Source organism: Dreissena polymorpha, chromosome 1 (assembly GCF_020536995.1).
Source record: "Dreissena polymorpha isolate Duluth1 chromosome 1, UMN_Dpol_1.0, whole genome shotgun sequence".
NCBI classification, from domain to species: Eukaryota; Metazoa; Mollusca; class Bivalvia; order Myida; family Dreissenidae; genus Dreissena; species Dreissena polymorpha.
Genome location: NC_068355.1, coordinates 39,181,558 through 39,208,642, shown reverse-complemented (window position 1 = coordinate 39,208,642; position 27,085 = coordinate 39,181,558). Strand labels below are relative to the sequence as shown.

Below are 27,085 nucleotides of genomic sequence, written 5' to 3'. Positions count from 1 at the left end.
AAGTTGCTGAGAAATAGCTCGGACAAGAATTGCACTTGATGTACGATGGAAAATTTCAAAGGGCCATAACTCTGTGAAAAATTATCCGACGAGAACTGGCTGATAATATGCCCATCTCCTCTTGGTAGTGAAGCTTCCCATAAAGTTTCATTGAATTCCGGTCATTAGTTGCTGAGAAATAGCCCGGACAAGAATTGCACTATATGTACAGTTAATGGAAAATTTAAAAGGGCCATAACTCTGTAAAAAATCATCCGACCAGAACCGGCTTATAATATGCACATCTCCTTTTGGTAGTGAAGCTTCCCATAAAGTTTCATTGAATTTGGGTCATAAGTTGCTGAGAAATAGCCCGGACAAGAATTGCACTATATGTACAGTTAATGGAAAATTTCAAAGGGCCATAACTCTGTGAAAAATCATCCGACCAGAACCGGCTGCCAAAATTAATTTTGGGGGAGCATAAAAGCACTCGCATAGAAAATATTATGCTAAAACCGATTTAAACAATTTAATACAAAACTCATTCTTAACACACTAATAATGGGATTCAAACAAACAGGCATACTGTATACACAACAATATCGTTTATACGGATTTGTCATCTTCCACAATACATCCACCCATGATTGTCTGAAATGAACAGCAGTTAAGAGTTTAAATTTAAAAAGAGGGAGGGTGTACATGTTTCTAGAACATTGCTTTTCAAAGCATGTGACAGTGCGAAAAAAGATGTCCATGACATGGTGTATTCATGCATTTTCAACAAAACATTTTACTCATGTGCACTTTTTATAGGCAACATAAAGTTTGATCTACAGTTATAGACTTCGTTTAATGCTTAAAATGCAAAAATATCCCTATGCAATCAAATATATATTGCAATATGATATAGCTACCTATAATACAGTTCATTAACTAAATAAAATAACATCAACTTAACAAAACGGCAAGTACTTGGTGTTGAAGGAGCCTTTGTTAGAACATTGTTTAAATATAAAAACATTTCATGATAATCATATGTTTCAATAAGCATTTTCATTTTTTCTTGAAATGTCTTTTTGTTTCAATATAGATTTGACTTACGTTAAAAAACACCCGTTATCGATGTACAAGTATAAGAAATCATCACATAAGGTACCGTTAGTACTTCTGTACATGTTTGACATTTTCACAAGCTAAATTCCTTACAAAAAAAAAGAATGTAAAAATATGCAAGATAATAACTTGTAATTACTTTTTCTTAAAGCCAGAAAAAGTGAACTCTCCATATTAAATAGAAGGTCACGAAGCAATTTATAAGAATATTTAAAATACATCAATTTAATCTGAATTCACATCTTAGCTTTGATTTAACAATCTTCATCTCAACATTTAAGCAATAAAAAATAGTAACAACAGTTGGAGGCGCCCAGTGCAACTTTGAAACAGCTACACAATGCAATGAATAAAATCTTAAAGGGAGAAATCCGCGTATGGACATGTTTCTGCATGGAAAAACAAAAGAATCATTTTCCTGTGACCTTGATCTTAAAATGTGATCCTGTCCTTGAAACCAATACCTCAAACATAACTTCTAATTAAAGCAAATAGCTGAGCTATTTTTTCTCAAAATATCTTTAATTGAAGTTTATGGCGCACACAAGCATGAAAGAATGAGGGACAAATGTAAAATACTTAATTTGGCAGGATTATAAAAAGCTTTATCAGGAGGCAAAATACACAGTGCAGAATGGAAACAATAAATTACACACAACTAACATACACAATAAGTTTATAAACTTGTACAAACAAACTCACTTAGATTTGTCGTTCTTCATCTATATTACCGCTATTGGTGTGTAAAATATGATAAAGGGAATAAAGTGTATAAGGGGTATATTTTCTTAAATGGACCCTGCGTGCTAAATATGGACTACCCATACTTAATATTGACTAATGTTGTAACCAGACAGGTTACGTTTTATTGTATTTTGGTGCGACAATTACTAGTATTTAAAACTGATAAACTGATAACTATTAGTAACTAATAGTGAACAAATCTAACATTTCAAAGGCAACTTAAAAAACGATTTCAGTATTTATCAATGCTATTAAATTGCTGATTGTATACTGATTGATACATGATTAAAATGTTCAGGACAATGCAAGCAATAGAAAACTAGACCTTTGGCCCAAATGGCATAATGATGATCATGGTCTTCGGCTTCTGTCCCTTTACACTTTCGGTCTGCCTTGCTAGTCACTTTTATGTCATAGGTTACTTCATGCAGTTTTCCATGTCTTATATAAACTACACCTGACACAGATGGACATTCATATACATTTGGAAGAGGACTGAGCGAAAAACCTCCATGCCATTTAGTAATATTTAATGTAGTATTCAGGATAATACTGGTTCATATCAAACACACAGTATATTGTTGGAGCCAGAACTTGGTTAACAACAGCATCGTAATATCCTTTCTTGAAATCATTTGGGTCTATCTGTGGGGGACGCTTCAAACCAGCCTGTCCCATGCAGGTTTTTCCCGCCAGAACTTTGGCAACAAACATAAATTTGTGGCCGTTTTGGTCAACTGAAGAATAAAGATCGGAATATTTGGATGTCGTTGCAAAATAAGAGCCATCACCATATAAGGCCCCTACTCTTGAACCTGAGATACGAAAGTCAAAGTTGTCATGAATGATATTTTCTATGATATCTGGCTTGGTACCATGGTAGAGGTGAAGTTCATTTGCTGAACCCTGACCGTATTTCCTTTCCATCTCTCGTTTCTTTCTGAAAACAAATGAAGACATCATCAACTTCATGTATATTGTATATTAATTGGGACAAACTGAATTCTTTTTTTTAAAAATAATTTAGCATGTTTTTGTCTTGAACATGAGATATCTTCTTTGAATAGCTCCCTTCTAAAACAACAAGAACTAGAGCTTTGTCACAGACGTGACGAATAACCCCACATGCCAAATTTTCACAGAATATTTTGCATGTTGTCTTTACAAAAAACAGCGGACACCATGCTCAATGTTTAAAACGCACTAAGTGACCCTGTGACCTAGTTTTTGACCCGGCATGGCCCAGGTTAGAACTTGACCAACTCATCATCTAGATACAACTTCTGACCAAGTGTGGTGAAGATCCGATGAAAACTTCTTCAATAAGAGAGCGGACACCATATGCTCAATGTTTAAAACGCACTTAGTAACCCCGTGACCTAGTTTTTACCTGCCATGACCCATGTTCGAACTTGACCTAGACATCATATACATACAACTTCTGACCAAGTTTGGTGAAGCTTGGATGAAAACTACTGGAATTAGAGAGCGGCCTGACTGATGGGGTTATTTACCCTCAGGATTTTGGTTAAAAACCATTGCCCGAGCACGCTGCTTAACATATATACTGTGCGTTAGAGAGCAGACACCATGCTCAATGTTTTAAACGCACTAAGTGACCCCTTGACCTAGTTTTTGACCCAGCATGACCTATATTCGAACTTGACCTAGACATCATCTAGATACAACATCTGACCAAGATTGGTGGAGATCGGATGACAACAACTTGAATTAGAGAGCGGACACTTAATACGGACCGACAGACTGACTCACCGACAGACATGCTCACTCCTATATACCCTCCTAAACTTCGTTTGTGGGGGTATAAAAACAGGTTAAATACTAAATACAGGATGGCTGGCAATGCTTAATGTGTCACTTACATAGCATCCATACCAAAATTACTCATTTAAGTTCACTTGCAGGCAAATCAGAAATGGGTAGATATCTTAAGATGAAGTGTTTTACACATTTAAACTTCATGTTGATAACATATTTCCTCTTTTATTGCTTAAGCTATTCAGAGGAAGTTTGCTCCACAAACGTAAAACATCTTTTGTGGTTTAAAACCTAAAGAAACCAAACAAGATGGCCCTAGTTCGCTCACCTGAGAGGAGTAGGTTCATTCAATCTTTACCAAATGTCAAACTTGACCTAGATATTGTCCAGACAAACATCCTGGTCAAGTTTCATCATAATTTCATCTGCGAGTCATGATCAATGTACCTATGAAGTTTCATGATCCTAGGCGTAAGCATTCTTGAGTTATCATCCGGAAACCATTTTCCTAAGTTGAGTCACCGTGACCTTGACAGCCATTGTGTGAATACGTTTTTTGGCACTGTGACCTTGACCTTTGACCTAGTGACCTGATAATCAATAAGGGTCATCAGCGAGTCATGATCAATATACCTATGAAGTTTCATGAACCTAGGCATAAGCGTTCTTGAGTTATCATCCAGAAACCTTTTTACTATTTCAGGTCACCATGACCTTGACCTTTGACCTAGTGACCTGAAAATCAATAGGGGTCATCTGCGAGTCATGATCATTGTACCTATGAAGTTTCATGATCCTAGGCATAAGCGTTCTTGAGTTATCATCCAGAAACCATTTTACTATTTCAGGTCACCGTGACCTTGACCTTTGACCTAGTGACCTGAAAATCAATAGGGGTCATCTTCAAGTCATGATCAATGTACCTATGAAGTTTCATGATCCTAGGCATAAGCGTTCTTGAGTTATCATCTGGAAACCATTTTACTATTTCGGGTCAATGTGACCTTGACCTTTGACCTAGTGTCTTGAAAATCAATAGGGGTCATCTGCCAGTCATGATCAATGTACCTATGAAGTTTCATGATCCTAGGCCTAAGCGTTCTTGAGTTATTATCCGGAAACCATTTTACTATTTCGGGTCATCGTGACCTTGACCTTTGACCTAGTGACCTGAAAATCAATAGGGATTATCTGCGAGTCATGATCAATGTTTCCATGAAGTTTCATGATCCTAGGCATAAGCGTTCTTGAGTTATCATCCGGAAACCATTTTACTGCTTTGGGTCACCGTGACCTTGACCTTTGACCTAATGACCTGAAAATCAATAGGGGTCATCTGCAAGTCATGATCAATGTATCTATGAAGTTTCATGATCCTAGGCATAAGCGTTCTTGAGTTATCATCCGGAAACCATTTTACTATTTCGGGTCACTGTGAACTTGAACATTGACCTAGTGACCTGAAAATCAATAGGGGTCATCTGCGAGTCATGATCAATGTACCTATGAAGCTTCATGATGCTTGGCATAAGCGTTCTTGAGTTATCATCCGAAAACCCTCTGGTGGACGGACGGACCGACATGAGCAAAACAATATAACCCCTCTTCTTCGAAAGGGGGGGGGGGCATAATGAGAAAATTGTCCCTCTCCCAGCAGCCATGTTATTCAACTGACCGGAACCATTTTTGAACTCAACTCTTGTATCAAGGAAACAAATGTTCTGAGCAAATTTCATGAAAATTGGGCCAAAAATGTGACTTACTTTGTTCACATGTTTTCACTAGATACATATAGAGAAAAATGCCCCGCCCACTGGCGGCCATGTTTTTCACCTATCCCGACCATTTTCAAACTCGTCCAGGATATCAATAAAACCAATGTTTTGACCTACTTTCAAGATGATTGGGCAAAAATTGTGACTTCTAGAGTGTTTACAAGGTTTCTCTATAGCCAAATAAGGAAAACTGCCACTATATACAAATAGAGAAAAATGCCCCGCCCACTGGCGACCATGTTTTTTCACCGATCTCGACTATTTTCGAACTCGTCCGAGACATCAATTGAACCAATGTTTTAAATAACTTTCATGAAGATTGGGCAAAAATTGTGACTTCTAGAGTGTTTACAAGGTTTCTCTATAGCCAAATAAGGAAACTGCCCCGCCCACTGGCGGCCATGTTTTTCAAGAGATCGGAACCACTTTTGAACTCAACCAAGATATCATTAAGACAAACATTTTGACAAAGTTACATGAAGATTGGGCATGAAATGTGAGTTCTACAGTATTTACCCGTATTTACAAGGTTTTTCTTTTTTTTGACCTAGTGACCTAGTTTTTGACCGGGCACTACCCAGTTTCGAACTCGGCCGAGATTTCATTGGGACAAAGCTTCTGACAAAGTTTCATGAAGATGGGACAAGAAATGTGGCCTATAGAGTGTTTACGAGCAAATGTTAACGGACGGACGGACAGACGGACATACGACAGACAAAGACCGGTCACAAAAGCTCACCTGAGCAATCAGGTAAGCTAAAAAGGACAAAAAAATGCCTCCAATGAACTTTCTCCCTGCTAGATTATAAAAGAAGTAGGTCTCACAAGTTGTAGTGTTCCCAGAGTTGTGCGTTCTGGACACGGGTGATGGACACGATTGTGACATGAGGCATGGTCTTCATGAAGTGCTTTTCAACCTCTGCATACTCCTGTCCCTCCATGGAATCTGTCACGTTCAGGTTAACCTTTACCACTTCATTCACCTAGGAAAGAAATATAAGACTTAAGAGCCTGTATGGTTTATAAATTTACATTACCAAATAGGACAATACATTATACCACATTCCGTAATAACTCTATGTTTTCGGACACTCTAAGTTTTCGGACACCCCCTTTTTTAGCAAAAATAATTATTTTTCATGACTCTTAATTTTCGGACACACGATTGTTCGTCCATTATTTATGTCTCTAAGTTTTCCGACAGAATATTTTACAGCCCTATTTTATCAAATTTCGATCCTGTTTTCGATATCTAATGACACTTTGATCATGGAGTTTTACAACCAGATTAGCATCATAAAACATGGAAGGTGCATGTCTGAGGGCAACGGACCATTACATTGCGTTATTGGGTAAATAACCTTGTAAACCGGTATTAAACAATGGTTTCGCCTGATAGCATAAGCGTTATGACACTTACCAGGGGCAGTACCGATTAACAGTTCAATTATCTACTGCAATGGTCCTACCCCTTCTTAGTAAAATAACTGTGACAAATACTAAACGCTTCAAAGTGTGATGCACCCTATTGCAAGTTTTACAAACAATGAAAGGTGTTAGAAAACAACTACATGTATCTGAAATGAACAAACAAAGAATTCATAGTTTGCTTTTTTGTGTTAATTACAGGTTCATACTAGCGAGTATCGGTACGTCACATTCTCATCTTTGAACTCGTTGGTCAAAGTACAACCTTGTAGTAACTTTCTGTCAAATGAATTAAGCATTTAAAATTATTTAAAATGCAGTGCAAATATATATAACTGTAATTTATACTAAACGGCATGGTATTTTACAAGTGCATGCTATTACCGGTAGTCGTTGATACAATTTACGCTATTTTCGGACACTTCAATTTTCGACTTTAAGTTTTTGGACACCTGCATTTTGTGAATATTTTAGTATATATGTTTTCGGACACGAAAATTTTTTATTATTTTTAAGTGTCCGAAAACATTGAGTAATTACGGCAGGCAAGAGATATAAGGACAACTTATTTGTTCTCATCATTGAAGAATTGTCCAATTGATGATTGACTTGATGCCTAAAACAATTTGGCCTACAAATCAAAGGTTATAACTGTTCAAGACAAGTTTCAACAGAAGTTCTCTAACAGAAAATATTAGCTGACAGGATTTTATAAAGTGTATGTCTTTAAGTCATACTTAGAAAGTTGCAGGAATCAACTAGTCTGATGACCTTGGATGACTTTGTGTTCCTAGTACTTATGACTTACTTTATTGCAGAAACACACTGTTTGTGATATAAAAAATAGTAACTTGGCCCCCGAAATCGATAGGAAATAACAGCCGAAATGGCTTTACTGATTTAACACCTTGCTTTATCAAACCCTATTTATTTATGCAAGGTTCTAGTGGTTACAAATAACTTGGAAATGTATTTGTAATATGCCAGTTATGTTATTTCACTTCATTTTGAGACATTTTTTCTGATGGATGTTTGGAATTTTGGAAAAAAATGGGAGAGTGCTGTTTTCCAATACTTTATGGATGTAAAAAATTCACTTTTATGATCATACATACCTGCATTTTTGTCCAGTTTATGGGCAGACGTATTCCTGACTGAGACTGGGCAGGCTGGGTCTGATATGCTTGCTGAAGCCTAGATAATATTTCAATAATATGCATAACAAAATCAGAAATTATTTTCAGTATCAAAAATGTAACTCTTACAAAAGACCCATGGTGGCCCTGGTCGCTCACCTGAGAAGTATTAATGATAAGTAAGCGTTGTAAACTTTACTTTTCCCCAAAATGCTTGGACAGTGCTTGATATATAAAGGCCATAGTGATTGATGCATTTTTCAATGCACATGTGATACTTGTGTTACATAACTGTTTACACTTTACACACTTGTAAACTTCTATCAAGTGGTTCCAGCTTTCTATTGTGATCCAACAGATCTAAAATATGCTGATGTAAAATCCATAATCTTATATGGACAATGTTTTTGTACTTTCAGATATTGCTCAAACATCAATGTCACTCTGCTCCATTAAAACAGGTGTTAATTTCTATCGAAGTATGAATTTGTTTGTTTTAAAAGCCAGATCTCACTTGCTTGATTTTGCTGTGGTAAAATGTTAACCTACATTAACTAGTGGGCTGGGTTTATCTGCCAGTGATTTGCTGATAACATTACAGTGTTTATAAACAGAAACACCTGTTTAAGCAGACAGCAATTTGGTATAGTGTTGAATCAGTATTTACATGTAAACTTGATTTGAGTTTTCCGCTAGCTATTGGCTGAGAGAAGTTTATAGCCTTTCAAGTGCTTAGCATTTACAGGGAAATTTGAATTTCAAGCAGACAACAAAAAGCTGTTTTCTGTATGTCAATAACTATATAATTTACAACCACCAAATTACACATACATATTGTTTGTATACTAAAGTATATGTATGTCAAATTTCATTGGAAAATATTAAATACAAACTTAAATATTTTGAAAATAATCATTTTTGTTTTCTGCTGTTTACACACCAGTGTACAACTGAAAAGTAGACATTTTGTGAGTTTGTGGCCCTTTTATACTGCTTCTCTGGTGTTTAAATGTGTGTTAGGCATTAATTGGAATGAATGCTAAGTTTCTGTTAACATAAATACATTGAAAACAACAAAAAACAATATATATAACTTTAAACTAGATGGATCAAAACTATTTTTGAACTCAACCGTCGTATCCAGGAAAAAAAATGTTCTGATCAAATGTCATGAAGATTTGGCATAAAATGTGTCTTCTAGACTGTTCACATGTTTTCACTAAATACATATATATCAGTGTCAACTGGGTCATGCAAGTTGTGTATCGTGTTTTTTCTTAAAAGTTGACCCAGCATGTGTAAAAATATTGCAAGACATATACATTTCCAGAGAGGAAATTCATTTCTGCGTTCAATAAGACCGAGATCGTGAAAATCGCTGCACAATTGATGAAGATATGGCTGTTCAAATCGATGCACCCCGTTTTGGGGTGATTTTGAGTTGCATACCTTGTTATATATATATTTGATAGTGAATTTTTTTTTCCAGAAAAGTTAATTTTTCATTATTATATGATTATTTATGCAAAATGATGTTTTCACTAATTAATATCATAGCAACACGTACGCTAACCACCTGTGGCATGACCTAGTTTTGAACTCCGTCGAGGTATCATTGGGACAAATATTCTGACAAAGTTTCATGAAGATCAGACAAGAAATGTGCCCCCTAGAGTGTTCACTAGGCGAAATGTTGACGACGGACGCACGACGGACGCACGACGGACGACGGTCAAAAGGCAATCTCAAAAGCTCACCATGAGCACGTTGTGCTCAGGTGAGCTAAAAATGTGTACTTTTCAAAACACAAGAGACCTTAAATTATTTTGTTTACTATAAATTAATATTAATTCTGTTGATGTTGTAATCACCAGTCAACTAGAAGTTAAAGTTATTTAACTAGAAGTGGCACAATAATTCTGACATGCATAAAGGTGGGCAAATAATGTGTACAATTAAAGCACTTTCAATCGCACCCCCATTTCCCAGAAAGTACAGGCAGTAAAAGCCAAGATTTTGTATTTAATTCATTCCTTTTACAGTCTATATTTCTACACCTTTTGCCCAAACATTTCCACAATATGTATGCCCTCCGACATGCACCAAAGTCATCCCCAGACCTTGACTTTTGATCTCTTGATTAGAAATTCATTAGGGGTCACCCTTCTTCAAGACTTACCAACATACTTAAATAAATGATCCCAAGAATGTTCTTAAAAGCTATTTTCATACAACAAGCTTGAGACAGTAAAATCAATACGCATCTTTGTATCATCCCCAAAAATCAGCATAGCATTGATATGTCAAAGTCTCTCTTGATATTGTATGGAAACTAATCTCAACCATTGACCAGATGACCACAAACTCAATAGCTGTCTTCCTTTTTGACGATGCTGGAACAACATCGTCCAAGGTTTGATAACCACCAAAAAAATTTTCACTATGGCGACCTATGTAAAAGACCAAGCCAGTCCGATTGAGATAACTCGATTTTTCAGTTACTTCCCTTTTGCATTCGCCACTGCGTAGGAGATTGCTCGTCATTGATAACATTCTCCTAGCAGAGTTGTCGTTCGTGTTTCAACATTCAACAATGGCCGCCCCCGTGAGAGTCTCGATTCAAAACTTTCTTACTGCATAAATTGGCTTGCTTCGCTATTGAGAAGCTGTCATTTAGGATATATGAATTATTTATTCACTAAATCTCCGCTTATGACAACAATAGTTGGAATTCGAAGGATATATACTCGATGTGAATGAAGGACTTTCTGGATCGTAACAGCTTGACACGGCAAAACTGTCATACTGGTATTTTTAGTTATCAATATAAGTCACATTGTGCTTTATAAATTGTATTCGAGCATTTTGCGACTTATTGAATGACTATGATACCCGATATCAACATTTCATCGGGGATTTGCAGATCACCAAGCTGTCCTGAAATTCAACATTGATTTCAAACTCTTTACTGGTTTGTACTATTTCTTAGTGTTAGTACTTTTTATCATTTTAAAGTTAAATGAACTGTGTCACAGTAAAAGAGACATAAAGGCGATTGTGGCCAGTTTGGATCTAGATCAGCCTGCAGTCGCTTGAAAGCTGTTTGCTTAAAAGCGTTTTTCTGACAATAACAAATAATTTAATTGGATACTGATTTGACTGCGCTTTTCCTGTGACCTGGCTTAAATAATAGAATTGTCATTAATCAAATTATTTATTTCGAACATTAATCAATTGTTTTTCTTGTCCCTCGGGACTCCAGCACTTTCCTGTTGAGAATTGAATATTGCTAAAGGCGATGCTAGGGGGCGTGAGAGATGTTGCACCTTCCAGTATCGCTCGATTGATCATTGTCGGCTCGGGTACTACGTACATGTACCACGGGTCCTCTTAAGTATACTTACATGTATCCCGGGTACGGTAAATATACTAAAATGTACCCAAGAAATTTAACCTTAAATCAGTCATTGTCAACTATTTTTTTGTAATAATTATATATACACATTTATGTCAATTTTCTGTAGAATGGCCTCTATAATATCGGAACACATACTCAAAAAGCATGTTGATGCAGTGTTTTTTGAAGAGAAGTGTGTTTAAGATAATCGGTTGCGCATTTTACGACATAGGATTTTGGGCGCAAATACAACTCGGTTACAGTCTAATATGGACCGAGTACAATTATGTTTATTTACCGTACCTGGGGTACATGTAAGTATACTTAGAGTACCCAGGGTACATGTAGGTATACTTAAGAGTACCCGGGGTACATGTAAGTAGTACCAGAGCCGACAATGACCAATCAAGCTCCATTATCCCTCATGAACCGACTAAAAACCGAGTCGGCAATATTTGACTTAATTTTTGGTTTGGTTGCTCTCGAGGGATCGAAAATTTCAGAATCTTCCTAAAAGCCCTACTGGTTTGATCCCCAGAAGCATCATTGAAAACTAGCATACTTTGTTATCTAAAAGGCTGCTAAACCTGATATACAATGATAATGTGAATTTTCTCTCACATGATGTTCATCAGTCATATTATATAAAAACTTACAGCAGTAGTAAACAACTGGACAATAATTAATGAACGCATCTTTCATTTGTCTTTGACACTTTGATTTTGACATGGCCTAAATTTAAATATGTGACTGGACTTTACCAGCACTCTTGTAACAGAGCTAAAGTTTAAATGTACCATTGAAGATCACCTAAATCCAGATTTGCTATTATAGACGTGTGGAAAGTTTTAAGGGTGTGACAAGTAATCAAAAATTGGTCATTACCCAGAGGCCACAACTGATCTATGACTGTATTAAAACAAGAAAAATCAGTGCCTGATTTAGATTTCCTTAGATAGTTCAATAAAACTAATTTCATAAGCCTGGTAACAGTTTAACGGTAATGCTACCAATGTATCGCACCAGGGCCTTGAATTTGAAATCTACAACATGCATGGTCATTTCTTCATGAAATCAGGACACAAAATTGTATTTTAAGTCCTTAATTGACCTGGCTATAGTTCTCAGATTATTATAAGCCCAATCAGTATATTTATATCATTATTTATGCTTTGTGTATTGTAAACATATACACAATCATGCAGTTACATGATAGCAATAAATAATATCAAAGCTACCCATACTATAAAGGTCATTGACAAAGCCTATGGTAAAAATGTGAACACATTGAGTGTAATCGCCCTCTCGTGCCAGCAAAAACAACACGTTGACAAGTTGTCATTTTTGACAGTTCTACTTTCACTTTCATTTTGTGATATCAAACTATTAACAATTATGTGGCTGAGAAAAATATCGCCATTGCTTTTTATGCCCCCGGTAGGGTGGCCTATATCAGTTGAACTGTCAGTCAGTCAGTCAGTCAGTCAGTGTGTCAGTCTGTCCGTCCGTCCGAAGACTTTAATGGCCATAACTTTTTTAATATTGAACATAGTAACTTGATATTTGGCATACATGTGCATCTCATGGAGCTGCACATTTTCAGTTGTGAAAGGTGAAGGTCATTCTTCAAGGTCAAATGTCAAATATAAAGCGTCTGTCTGTCTGTCCGAAAACTTTAACATTGGTCATAACTTTTTCAATATTGGCATGCATGCGTATCTCATAGAGCTGCACATATTGATTGGTGAAAGGTCAAGGTCATCCTTCAAGGTCAAGGTCAAAGGTCAAATTTTGCAATATTGAAGATAGCAACTCCATATTCGGCATGCATGTGTATGTCATGGAGCTGCACATTTTGAGTGGTGAAAGGTTAAGGTCATCCTTCAAGGTCAAAGGTAAAATATATGGCTTCAAAGCTGCGCAGCAGGGGGCATTGTGTTTCACAAACACAGCTATTGTTTAATATATTTTCTGCACATTTCTTAAAAAAACTTCAATCAATACACGATTTTCTTCGTTAATTCAATCATTCCTCACAGACTTGTGTACATATTTCGCTTACATTTTGACGCGCGTAAGTAGGACCGCATTACCGCTTCCGAAATGTGTATTCATACTATTGCCTTCGAGGAACTAATCTGATGTTTGACGGAAAGGGCCGAAAATGTGCGAGTGTGGGTCAAGTTCCCCACAGGTACTACTTTCCCGTTCCCACAATTTTTTTTCTGTACCTAAAATTTTTCGTACCCAATTTTTTTTCGTACCCAATTTTTTTTTCATCCCCAATTTTTTGTTCGTACCCAAAAAAAATTCGGTCCCAATTTTTGTGTTCCCAAATATTTTTTCGTACCCAAATTTGTTTTCATACCTAAATTTTTTTCGCAAAATTTTTGTACCAAATTTTTTTTTTGTACCAACATACACAATTGTGGTGATTGTGGTGATGTAGATAAACTTAACTTGATGCTTTTATATCCATCCTCTCAAAAGCATCGTCACACCAGTACTGTCAGTACTTTGATCATCTAAATAGCCACTATTCCAATTTCCAAGGTGTAATTTTTTTATTTCAAGTAACCAGCAAATCATTTTAAAAGGATAGTAGGTCAAAGCATTCCATACATATCATACAGATACCAAGTTGTTCGTACAGGCTTATGCGATCTTGACCTTTGATCTGGTGATCTTAAAATCAAAATGCCTCTTCTCTTACTCCCATGTTACCAATTTGCTAAATCAGTGATCAAAATTTTAGTGCAAAGGCAATGCTTGTTAATAAACCCTTGTGACCTTGATCTTTGACCTGTCGATCTAAAAATCAATAGAAGTCTTCCTTTTCACCCAAGTAACAACTATACTAAAATGAAAGATGGACCGCAATATTACTCAAACTTGATCTGTAAGTCATGCAGGTAAACTCCTTTACCAACAAGCAAATTCGTTGAATTGATATCCCCCGCCAATATGCTTCTGGACACAAAAGTGTTATATTTGACACTAAAAAAGCATTTTTTCAAGATACAAAGGGCCATAACTCCGTTATTAACAGATGGTGTACAATGCCATTTGGCTTGCATCATCTTCTTATATATATATATACTCATACCAAGTTTCATTGAAATCTGCCAAAGCATTTCCAAGATATGGCTCCAGACACACACAAAAAGCATTTTTTCAAGATAAAAAGGTCCATAACTCCGTTATTAACGTATGGTGTACAATGCCATTTGGCGTGCATCATCCTGTTATCAATATATATACTCATACCAAGTTTCAATGCAATCCGCCAAAGCACTTCCAAGATATGGCTCCGGACAGACGGAAAGACGAACGGAAAGACGGACAGACGGACAACGCCAAAACAATATCCCTCCGCCTATGGCGGGGGATAAAAATCAGATCAATATCTGAAAGCGTTTTGGAAAACCTACTGAAATGGATGCCTGACAGACAGACATATGAGAAGACAGTGCAACTGGTATATGCCACACTATCAGGGCCAAAAAAAGCACTTTAAGTCACTTGATACGTATCTTGATACTCACTTCTCAAGCATCTGTTTTGTGCCTTTGTCCTGTATAAGATCCACAGGGGTCTGTCCCAGTTTGTTCTTGAGTCGCAGGTCTGCTCCCTTCTCCAGCAGAGCGTATACGATGGCGATATTGGAATCACCAGCCTTGGCCACTGATTTCTTGAAAGCAAATAATGCAATCAGAAATGTGTTTGTTAAGCTTAGTTTTTCGCTTCTTTCAGCAGTATTTTAGTATTATCACAACAGTATGTTAGTCTTAAACAGACACTTGTTAGTAGAGCTGAATTTCTAGACACTTTCAAAAGTATTTTAATCTTATCAGAGTGGTCAGTTGACCATTTTTACCACTTAAAAGTGCACAATCTTATGCCAGTAACTTACAACAGCCCAAATAGATTCAGAAATAGAGTGTAAGGGCGGTAGCAAGGATATCATGACCTATCACCTCAGCAATTATGGGGCTAAGCTGGGGATCAACCCAGCTGAGGCTCTACCATCTGAGCTAGCTGGCCATTGCAATAAGACATGATCATGAACTAGATATGACACAGACAATTAAATGAATATTAACCCTTTACCACTTAGATACCTATTTTTACGCATTTGTAGTCCCTTCGAAAGTTAAATTTAATGAAAGGCCTTTCTTACTAGATTCCAGTTTTAAAGGCATCTTTCCAACCTTTAGTTACTAATGAGCAGCAAACAGCATAAAACCTGAACAGACTGCGAAGACTGCGACTGTTTCATAATTATAGGGGCTTTATCTTGAAAACACCTAAGGAAAGGAAAATAACCTACCTGAACATCAAAATTCTTCATTATTAAACAGATCCATTAAAATATTTGTGAACCAATCTTGACACTTACAGCAGGGACAATCACTCTCATAGATATTATTTCTATAGCAGCAAAGAAAGAGTGAAATAAATGTACTATTATTTTTGCAATATCATATTATCATACACGGAATGACTGCAGGAGTGGTATGTTCTGGGACAGATGCAGAGGTGTGTTCCCATCTTTGTCCTGGGCATTCACGTTGGCATCTGTAACATGGAACAAGGGACTAACATTATGAGAAATTGATGCACATGGGAAACAACCCTATACAAGATACAATAGATTCGAGTTGTCTCTTACTTAGAGAGACAGCAAAACTTTGGGTATTGAATGTAATTTAAATGATTGTCCTAATATATGTTGTATCACACTTATTGCTTTTTCATTGTGGAAAAATATGAATTGCAAATTTAAGTGTAAATTCAATCAGTATTGGGAAAATGTTTTATTGATGGATTACAAAATTGTTGAATATGTATTGGTAAAACTTAAATAAAACTTAAAACACTGAACTAAAGATATCAGTTAAATGAATATTACAACTGCTATATATCTATCTGCAATAGCTATATTTCCAAGCATCTGACAGTCAAACCATCCATAGGGAATATAGAGATTGGATTTGCAACAAAAAGATTCATTCTACACTGGGAATATGACCAAATAACTGCTATAAAATCAGCCCATAAAGCCTGTTCAGGTTTCAGTTATTAAAATAATTGCTTAATGATACTCATCATTAATTTTCTAACAGATAAAGGTTTGACACATTTAATAGATTTTATTTACTAATTTTTTAATCCTTGCTTAATTTATCCCCTTCCAAAATCGCAACACAATTTTATATATATCTACAGTTTGTAGCATCAACAGCAACTGTTTAGACAGCAAAAAAAAGAGATTTTTTTACCAAGACTTGCTTTTGTCAAACACAATTCCCCCCCCCCCCACTGCGCTTTGAAGCCACGCAGCAGCTATTTGAGAGAAACTGTCTAAGTCCAAGGCCAATAACTTTGTCAAAAATCAATGGACCCAAACAAAAGACACACTTCTTATGTAGTCTTGTTGGTACCACAATAAAGCAGCTAAATATCTGAAAGCATTTTGTAAACAAGAGCACCGCCTTGCGGGTGCAGACCGCTCATCTATTTTCTTTTTAAAGGTGAAGGGACTCTCATTTTCAATCACAAAGGAGGGAGGAGTGGAGGGAAGAGGGGTGTATAGTGTGGGGTTGTGGACATTTATTACATTATCTTCCAAAAAAGCGAAAAAAAAAAAAAAAAAAAAAAAAATCGGGGGGGGGGTATAGTGTGAGGGTGTGGTGATAATTTGTGAGATGATCTTAAAAAAAAAAAAAAAAAAAAAATCAAAAAAAAAAATTGGTGGGGGGGGGGGGGGGGGGGTGGGGGGGTGGGGTGGGGGTATAGTGTGAGGGTGTGGTGGTCATTTGTGAGATGATCTTATAAAAAAAAAAAAAAAAAAAAAAAAAAATTAGGGGGGGGGGGAGGGGGGGGAGGGGGGGAGGGCACGGGGGATGGTTTGGGTGAAGTCTATTGTGGTATGTCAGGTAAGAGTAGTTTCATCAAAGTATCAATCAAATCTAATCATAAATAAAGAAGTTATGGCAATTTTAGCAAAATTTAATAATTTGACCTTGAGAGTCAAGGTCATTCAAAGGTCAAAGTAAAATTCAAGTTGCCAGGTACAGTAACCTCATGATAGCATGTAAGTATTTGAAGTTTGAAAGCAATAGCCTTGATACTTCGAGTGGATCGAAACACAAAATTTAACCATATATTAAAAGTTACTAAGTCAAAAAAGGGCCATAATTCCGTAACAATGACAACCAGAGTTATGCAACTTGTCCTTTTACTGTACCCTTATGATAGTTTGTGAGTGTTCCAAGTATGAAAGCAATATCTATGATACTTTAGGGGTAAAGTGACCAAAACATAAATCTTAACCAAATTTTCAATTTTCTAAGTATAAAGGGCCCATAATTCCGTCCAAATGCCAGTCAGAGTTACATAACTTTGCCTGCACCGTCCCCTTATGATAGTTCATAAATCTTGCAAGTATGAAAGCAATAGCTTTGATACTGTAGGAATAAAGTGGACCTAAACACAAAACTTAATCAAATTTTCAATTTTCTAAGTATAAAAAGGGCACATAATTCTGTCAAAATGCCAGTCAGAGTTACATTACTTTGCCTGCACAGTCCCCTTATGATAGTTAGTAAGTGTTGCAAGTATGAAAGCAATAGCTTTGATGCTTAAGGAATAAAATGGACCTAAACACAAAACTTAACCAAAATTGTCAATTTTCTAAGTATAAAAAGGGCACATAATTCTGTCAAAATGCATGCCAGAGTTATCTAACTTTGCCTGCCCAGTCCCCTCATGATAGTAAGTAAGTGTACCAAGTTTGAATGCAATAGCATTGATACTTACTGAGAAAAGTGGAACTAAACGCAAAACTTAACCAAAATTTTCAATTTTTTAAGTATAAAAAGGGCACATAATTCTGTCAAAATGCACGCCAGAGTTATCTAACTTTGCCTGCCTAGTCCCCTCATGATAGTAAGTAAGTGTACCAAGTTTGAATGCAATAGCATTGATACTTTCTGAGAAAAGTGGACCTAAACGCAAAACTTAACCGGACGCCGACGCCAACGCCAACGCCAACGCCAACGCCGACGCCGACGCCAAGGTGATGACAATAGCTCATAATTTTTTTTCAAAAAATAGATGAGCTAAAAACGGTAATTATACAGAAAATGTTTAAGTCAAAGGCCCATAACTTCACCAAAATTCAAATGATCTGAACGAAACGCACGCTTCATCTGTAAGTCATGTAGGTTGACTTGCATACCAAAAATCAAGTATTTATCTAAAAGCGTTTCGTAAAACATACCCCGCACAAAGAATTGTGAAGTAGAGGGCCCAAAACTTTGTCAAAAATCAATGGACCAAAACAAAACTCACACTTCATCTGTATGTCATGTAGGTTAACTTACATACCAAAATCAGGTACATATAAATATCTGAAAGTGTTTCGTAAAAACCCCTCCGGACCTCCAAGGACCATCAGATGCCAAAAATTAATAGACCAGAACAAAACTCACACTTCATCAGTTAGTCATGTCAGTTGACTCGCATACCAAATATCAGCTAAATATCTGATGCAATGATTAAAAACCACCGGAAAACGGTTTTATAGAGAAATTTTTAAGTCCAAGGCCCATTACTACGCCCAAAATCAATGGACCAGAAGAAAGCTTACACTTTATTTGTAGGTCATGTAGGTAGGCTCATATACCAAAAATCAGCCCATAACCTGAAAGTGTTGAGTAAAAAAACTCGTTGCGGAAAACGTTTGCCGGTCGAACAGATGGACTTAAAGTGCGACTGAAATATGCCAGGGGGGCATAACAGACTCTGATTAATTAAACCAAGGATTCATATTTTTGAAAACTGGTTCCAGAAGGTTGTTTGGGACCCATAACTCTCATAAGATCACGGTGCTTTCTTGCTGATCTCACCTTTATTTAGGAGCAGTTCTATTGATCTCTTGTGTTGTCTGATGACAGCAAGATGGAGGGGAGTCTTTTGCTCACTATCCAATGCATTGGGATTGGCTCCACCCTAAAACATTGTTATTATTATACTCCTAAATATGTGCCTCTCTCATTTGTTGAACAAATGATAGGAAATACAGAACATTAATCACATTCAATGGAATAGGGAACTGAGCCAAAACTAGCTAGTTTTTGTACGAATTCCTTAACTCTAAGAAAAATATTTTTCGCAAATGCTAAAGGTACACATGAAATTATGTTGTGTAAATGACGTACTTTACAATAACACTTGTTGGTGTGAATTTTAATAAATGCACACAGGTATTTGTATCCTAAATGCACATACAAAAGATAAAAGATATATTTATAGATTTAAGACAAAGACATGTTCCGAAAGCAGGTTTTCAAGTGGTACTTGCAGAGAACTTACAGGTCTCAAGTATTCTTAAATCCACCAATGTACAAGAAATCTCTTCGCCAATGTAGAAACTGCACTCTAAAGCTAATTTTAATTTATACTTCCACGATGCCCAATTGCATTGCCCATTGAATCATTGCCATTGTATCAAAGTTACAAGTTTTATTCAGAAGGCTTCATTTTTAAGCTTCATTTACAACTAGTGCATACTTGAAATCATCAAAACAAATTATCAACAGACCTTCTCCAATAGTAAACCAGACACCTCCACAAAATCGTTGATGGAAGCCACATGGAGGGCAGTGTATTTGTCTGGACCCATGGGAACGTCAACCAGAGTTTTATTGCTATCTAGAATGACTCGCACAGCTCTAAAAAGAAAAAAAATGGTAGGTAACTATATTGTAATGGATTCGGTTTTGACACCAGACATAACCGTTAAGCGATGCGCCAACATCAAATGTTTGGACTCTCACAAATCCACTTTATATAAAACAGTGGAACAAAACACAAAGGGTCTAAGCTGGTCCCAGCCATAATTTCTTTATCTACACTCATTTAACGCTTTCCCACTTAGAAGCTAAGTGAAAATGGCTATGTGCAAACAGCATAAAACCAGAACACCATGCCAGTAACTCACAGTCTGTTCAGGTTTTATGCTGTTTGCTGCTCATCAGTATCAAAGGGGTTGGAACTGAAACCTTTAAAACTTGAATCTGGTAAGAAAGGCCTTTAATTAAATGTAACTTTCTAAGAGACTACATGTGCGCTAAAATACGTTTCTAAGTGGTAAAGAGTTAAACATTTAGGCTATACCAATGTTACAGTTTGAAAGAAATCCACCAAGCAGTTAAAAAAGAGATGAGTACACACAATTTAGGCATGATGCATACATTATTAAGTTTCACAGTTATCATAGTTTAATTGTAATACGGCATTCTGCTTTTGGTCAAGTGCATATATACAAAAGAAATATGGCCAAGACAGCAAATCATACAATAAAACAGTAAAAAAATGGTACAATAGAAAAAACTGACAGTCATTACTCAGCCAAACTGGCCGCAGACAAAATTCTTTCCAATTATCTATAAATTAAGATCATCAGCTGTGAAAGTTCTAGCAAATTCCGCCACCCAGTTTAAGACGAGTGGAAAACAATTAGTGTTGAGACTACCATGATGAAAAAATGACAATGGCCTTAATTCTGACAAAGAAAGTCACAGCGAAATTCCTTACTTATCATCTACACAATACTGTTATCAAATTTGAGAACGTTTTAGCGAGCCCAGTATTAAAAGAGGACTTGAAAATACCAAGTTTTTGGAGTATATTATCTTCAGTGGTAAAGTACACCGTCTATCATCACCACTGGAAATAGAAGACCAGCTAAGCGAAAGTAAACATCGCGCAAGAGGTAGTGCTCGCGAAAAAAGAATAAGTGGTACCATTTTTATTGCGAATGATTTTCAAAAACTGTGTGACAAATTAATAGTGGACATATCAAACTTCTATCCTAAGTCATTGGAGTTCTTTATTAATTCATTCGAGTGTTGAAATATATCAATCATCAGCTACCTGGTACCGAAAGTTAAGTTCATTGGAACATCTTTTTTTCTTTTGTCCGAGGAAAGTATACTAATTTTGCCAAAGGTGTGCAATTAAAATGATAAAAACTTTCGGTTTTTGAAAGCTTCAGCCCAAAAATCTAGTTAGTATGCAAATGTTTGGCTAAAATATAAACTTCGTTGTGTATGGCGAATAGAACCTGATGTGTACGGCGTATAGCAAAATTAGATTCTTATATTAATTGAAGATACGTAAACAAAATTTGCTAATTATCGCTACTGTTCCTTTCAAGTGCAGGGGTAAATGATTTTATTCAGTTAAATTAACTCGATTTAAATAGAATGTGCGAAACTTTATCCTTAAAAAGTCATAGCGCTGCCAAGCCAATGTTACCAATTACCAACTTTCCCATTCCTACAATTTGTACAAATTTGTTATTCGGATAACTATTCATTTAACATCATTTGTTGATCTGATGAGGGCTGTAATCAATAATTTAGAAAATTGTGTTTTCATTTTTATTTATTTAGTTTTAAAATGACAATATGCTGCAACTATTTGCCGTACATGACTTTAACTATTCACCGTACACGACTTTTGCCAAAAACAACTATTCGCCGTACACTACAGTTATTTTATTTTAATAGATTTCCACGAACAATAATCAAACATAGACCAGAAAAAGCGTAAAGATGGTATATATTGCCTATAAGAATAGGAAATCAACTTCATACACGTTGACAAACCATGTAATCATAAAAGAAAAGATATTTTTTCGAGAAGTACCAATTTCAAACCGGTACCAAGCAGTCATAAATGTGTGTAAATAACGCTTCATCGATACGAATTGCAATATAGATACACATTTTTCAACATATTAATCTTTCTGTAAGATGCCTAACACGCACTGGTTATCCAGGAGCAAGTAATTATTAGATATTTTAGGTAAATACGCACTGCTCTCCATGGTTGGTTTGTTTACTTGCGCTTCGCTGGTCATCTATTTCCGGTGGTGATGATAGACAGTGAAGTAGTTAAAAGCAATGACTCTGCCAAAACGTATTGCAGCCAAAGTACCTATCTTTATCAGTAAAATCATCTACACATGAAGGTAATTCAAACTTTACAGTTTGAACTAGATTGCCCTGTTACTAAAGAGGAGTACAAATTTTGGTACTATATATTTTGTCTGTAATGGAAAAACAAACAAGCGACATAACTTTGCCAATTCTTGTCAAAGTCAAAAATTTGTTTGTGTATGATCATCTTCATGTAAGGTCATTTACCAATAAACGTTTGAGCAAGATCCAACTGAACCAATCATAGAAGAGGATTTAAAAGTACATGCTTGGGATTGTAACAAGCGGACAGACAAGAGCAATGCTTAATGCCTCCCACTTTTAGTTGGGGCATAAAACTAAAGAAAAGAATGTAAATATCACTATAACAAATAGATACTGTTTTTATTGCAGCATAGTTTTCAATTCAATTGGCAATAGGGCAATACTCCACACCAAGACAAAAAAGTTAGTAATTCATAACAGATAGACACACATTTCTAGATTGCAATACATCGGTAACTGAGCATGTGATTAAACAATTAGTACAAAGAACTCACGCAGGGCAGTTTTTATACGCTGCATACTGAAGAACATTAAAATTCTCGTGATTGCAGATTGAGAAATCGGCTGACTTAGAGGATAGTATCGCCGAGACCAGCATGGGCTGCCCTTCCTTCTGTTCTACAGCACTGTGCATGGCCGTCTCCCCATCTGTGGTCTACACAAGACAGAAATGGTTGTGGATTGCTGAACGGCACTTGAATAATCAGTTATGCTAAATAAGTTTTCTGTCCTGCCATAATTTGTTTCTGTTTAAGTTGAGGTATTGACACCTGTTTTGCAGGTGTGCAAGGGAGAAAGCTGAATTTTACATAATTAACATGCTAACGCCTCTTTTGTAACAGTTAAACAAATTTACATATAATTTAAATGAATTATTCATCGTTTTGTACTCAATTTATATAACAAACACTATAATAAATTTACTTCATTACATGTGAACATGTATTGCACACTTCAACTAAAAACATCCATGTTAGAATAAGTCGAACAACGAATATTGCAATAGTCAATTTTGAACTTCCAGTGACATCGAGATAACAAAGTTCAGTCATACCTTCAGGGAGACATTGGCGTTATTCAGAATGAGGCACTGGACGGAGTCAAGGTCTGATTGGTCCACTGCGATCATCAGTGGTGTCACACCATTTTTGTTTTGCACATTGGGGTCGGCAGCGTTCTGTAAGAGCTCTTGAACGCAGTCTGGCTGCTTACTGGAGTAGCGGGAAAAATAGTCCTTATTAACCCTTTAACATACAGATATGCATTTTGACATCTTAGATTATCTAATAAAATTAAAGACCATTTGTATTTGTTTCAAATTTTAAAGGATTAATTTCGAAACGCTAAGATACTGATGAGCAGCCAACAGCATAAAACCTGAACAGACTGCATGTTACTCACAGGCTGTTCTGGTTGTATGCTGGTTGCATTTAGCCATTATAAATTTGCATCTGAGCAAGAAAGAATAAGTTTTATCCATCATTGTTATGTAGTCAGAGAACATCTTCAATAGCCAAGAATTGAGATTCTTGAATATAATCATGGAAGTTTTTGTTTGTCTGTCTAGAATAAAAGACATACAAACCAATCAGCTAAATGACTCTCCTCACACATTTTTATTTAGACATTTTGTAATTTATTAAAATAAAAATTGCTTCAATCATGACCATACTTTGAACTATATTATTTTGAATGAAAGAGCACTGAATAAAAGAGAGAATATTCCAATCACATGTACATTGGTAACCCATTCAACCATCAAATAACTCAAAACCTTTCATAACATACAAAATAATTTAAGCAAAAAGGGTGGGGTACAAACGCAAGCCATTCTTTAATTTGCACAAATGAAGGACACAATTCCAGGATAAATTACCATCAATACAATTCTTCAAAAATAGAATACTTACAACAAAGTACAAGAGTGCCAAACTGTCACAAGATACGCCCGTTTTAAGGCTTTGGACAACTTGATAACTTTACCATGACCCATATTTGAACTTGACCTACATATCATCTAGACACAACTTCTGACCAAAGTTGGTGAAGATCTGATGAAAACTACTTCAATTAGAGAGGGGACACCATGCTAAATGCTTGAAATGCACTTAAGTGACTCATGACCTAGTTTTTAACCTGGCATGACCAATATTTGAACTTGACCTACATGTAGATATTGTCTAGACACAACTTCTGACCAAATTTGGTGAAGATCGGATGAAAACTACTTCAATTAGAGAGCGGACACCATGCTTAATGCTTGAAATGGTTTAAGTGACCCTGTGACCTAGTTTTTGACCCGGCATGACCCATATTCGAACTTGACCTAACTATTGTCTAGATACAACTTCTGACCAAGTTTGGTGAAGATCGGATGAAAACTACTTCAATTAGAGAGCGGACACCATGCTGAATGTTTAAAACACACTAAGTGACCCTGTGACCTAGTTTTTGACCCGGAATGATCCATATTCGAACTTGACCTAGATATTGTCTAGATACAACTTCTGACCAAGTTTGGTGCAGATCGGATAAAAACTATTTGAATTAGAGAGCGGACACTGCTGTGGACGCCGCCCGCCCGCCGCCAAGGTGAAACTATAATATGTCCCGTTTTTTTAAAACGGGCGTATAAAAATGACAGCAAACAACTTTTTTACTAAGTAAAAAAAATTAATTCCATAAGAGTACCGGGTAACTTATATTATATAGTTAAATTGGATTGCAATTATGATATTAAAATGGATTACGTAACATCCAACCACTGTCTTAACCATGTGATCCAGAGATTTGTAGCCCAGGGCTCTAACACATATGAATTTTCAGGGACAAGAACATGATTAATTATTATTAATTAATTTTTTACCCAAAAGCTGCATAATGCAGAGGAGTGTCCCCTTCGTCATCCTTCAAGCACGTGTTCGCTCCCAACTCAATGAAATTGGTGATGAGGCTTTTGTAGCCTTCGTGGCATGCTAGATGCAGAATGGTGCGACCCTCCACTTTGTAATCCAGCTGCAAATGAACAAAAAAAATACGCATTTCAATGGGTCAATATAATTGTTTACAGAAATTACAATTTTCTGTCATAGTTTGTTGTCAGTAATTGTGTAGAAATGGTGGATTCAACTAGAGCGTTAAGTCTCAACTTTGAAGACCGATGCAAGGAACAACAAGAGATATGTTTGTCAAAAACACAATGCCCCCTACTGCGTCGCTTTGAATTAAAAATTTTGTTACCTTTGACCTTGAAGGATGACCTCGACCTTTCACAACTCAAAATTTGCAGCTCCATGAGATACACATGCATGCCAAATATCAAGTTGCTATATTCAATATTGATAAAGTTATGGCCAATGTTAAAGTTTTTGGACAGACGCACAGACTGACAGACAGCTCAATTACTATATGCAACCCTACCAGGGACATAAAAACAAACAAACACATGCTTGTAGATGTCTGAATAAGTACCATGTATTTTCTAATACCCCTCCCCTATTGTTTTCAATGATAATTAAACATTCAATGCCAAATGCTTTGGGTTTTTCAACAGTCAATTGAAATAAACATGTAAGATAAATCTTTGACTAAAATTTTTGAATATTGAGCTACACAGTCAAAGTGTAATAATTTTCTTATAGTGGTATACATGAAATAATCCAATTATTTGGAATTCTTAAAAACGCCTTGCCCCCCCCCCCCCTCCCCCTAATAGCAAAATGTATGTAAGACCAATGGGGGCTAATAAGAGAGTATATGATACATTAAAATACAAACATCATAGTATGATGTCAAATATTATTCACAATATAAAGTACATGGTATGTTTGTAGAAATAAAACAGCTTGTGTAGAATAACCCTGAAGGTACAGCATTGTCTGTCTTATCAGCCCTATAAAGGCTGTGCCATACAGGAAATGAAAATATAACAAATATAATTTCACTTGTGTACTGGTATGTGTTTGTTTGTTCTTCATGGCTAGTTATAAATGATGATATTATTATGTAAAGAATTCTAAAAAAAAATTTTTTTTGCATACCAATTTTTTGTTGTCAATAACATAGGATAACACTGCATCAAGATCTGCTTTTGCAATAGCCTCAAACATGTTGTTTCCATGGTTAGTGACGTCTTGATTACGTTTCAAGTTATTCATGTTGTTACCAAAGTCATCTGAAAACTCTGGAAATGATGAACACAACCAGCAATAAGCGACTCAAAATAGATTAGCACTGACAGAAAGTTAATGTTCTTGTGTAATAAGTGAATTTCATAAACTAGACAGTCACAGTAGTGACTCTCCACAACGGTGCATGTTGTACTATGTAGTATGTTCTTATTGAATGTCTATTAAGTTGAAAAAGGATCATAATTTTTCATCTACAGACTGACAGATTTGATTGGTTTATTCCTATATACCCCCCTTTTCTTTACAAGGGGGGATATAATACATATGATAATTAATAAAAGCTGACAGATTAATCAATCATGGCAAAAATAATCATGTAAAAACGGAACAAATCAAAGTAAATGACAAATTCACAGGTCAGTCTTTTCATTTTCCATTAAATATAATATATTAGATATATAAGTTTACATGATTTGTGTATGTTGACCAATTAAGACAGGTTACAGGGGTGAAGCAAAAAAATCAGGTCGCATCATGCTAC

The 27,085-nt window shown here is 36.0% G+C and overlaps 1 protein-coding gene across 2 annotated transcripts in view; it reads right to left on the bottom strand.

Annotated features, from left to right (window-relative positions):
- Positions 1–496: 496 nt before the first annotated feature.
- The window catches only part of LOC127877309 (E3 ubiquitin-protein ligase MIB2-like), a 37,190-nt gene continuing 10,601 nt past the window's right edge, over positions 497–27,085 (bottom strand). For both annotated transcript variants that reach the window (XM_052423029.1, XM_052423034.1), the window contains exons 10-20: positions 26,455–26,597; positions 25,281–25,429; positions 23,469–23,625; positions 22,909–23,069; positions 19,966–20,095; positions 19,271–19,373; positions 15,853–15,935; positions 14,903–15,048; positions 7,940–8,018; positions 6,222–6,379; positions 497–2,782 (exon numbers count right to left, since the gene is read on the bottom strand). In XM_052423029.1, coding sequence (XP_052278989.1) covers positions 2,362–2,782; positions 6,222–6,379; positions 7,940–8,018; positions 14,903–15,048; positions 15,853–15,935; positions 19,271–19,373; positions 19,966–20,095; positions 22,909–23,069; positions 23,469–23,625; positions 25,281–25,429; positions 26,455–26,597 — 1,730 coding nt within the window. In that variant the 3' untranslated portion in view covers positions 497–2,361. The remainder of the gene's footprint in view (positions 2,783–6,221; positions 6,380–7,939; positions 8,019–14,902; positions 15,049–15,852; positions 15,936–19,270; positions 19,374–19,965; positions 20,096–22,908; positions 23,070–23,468; positions 23,626–25,280; positions 25,430–26,454; positions 26,598–27,085) is intronic.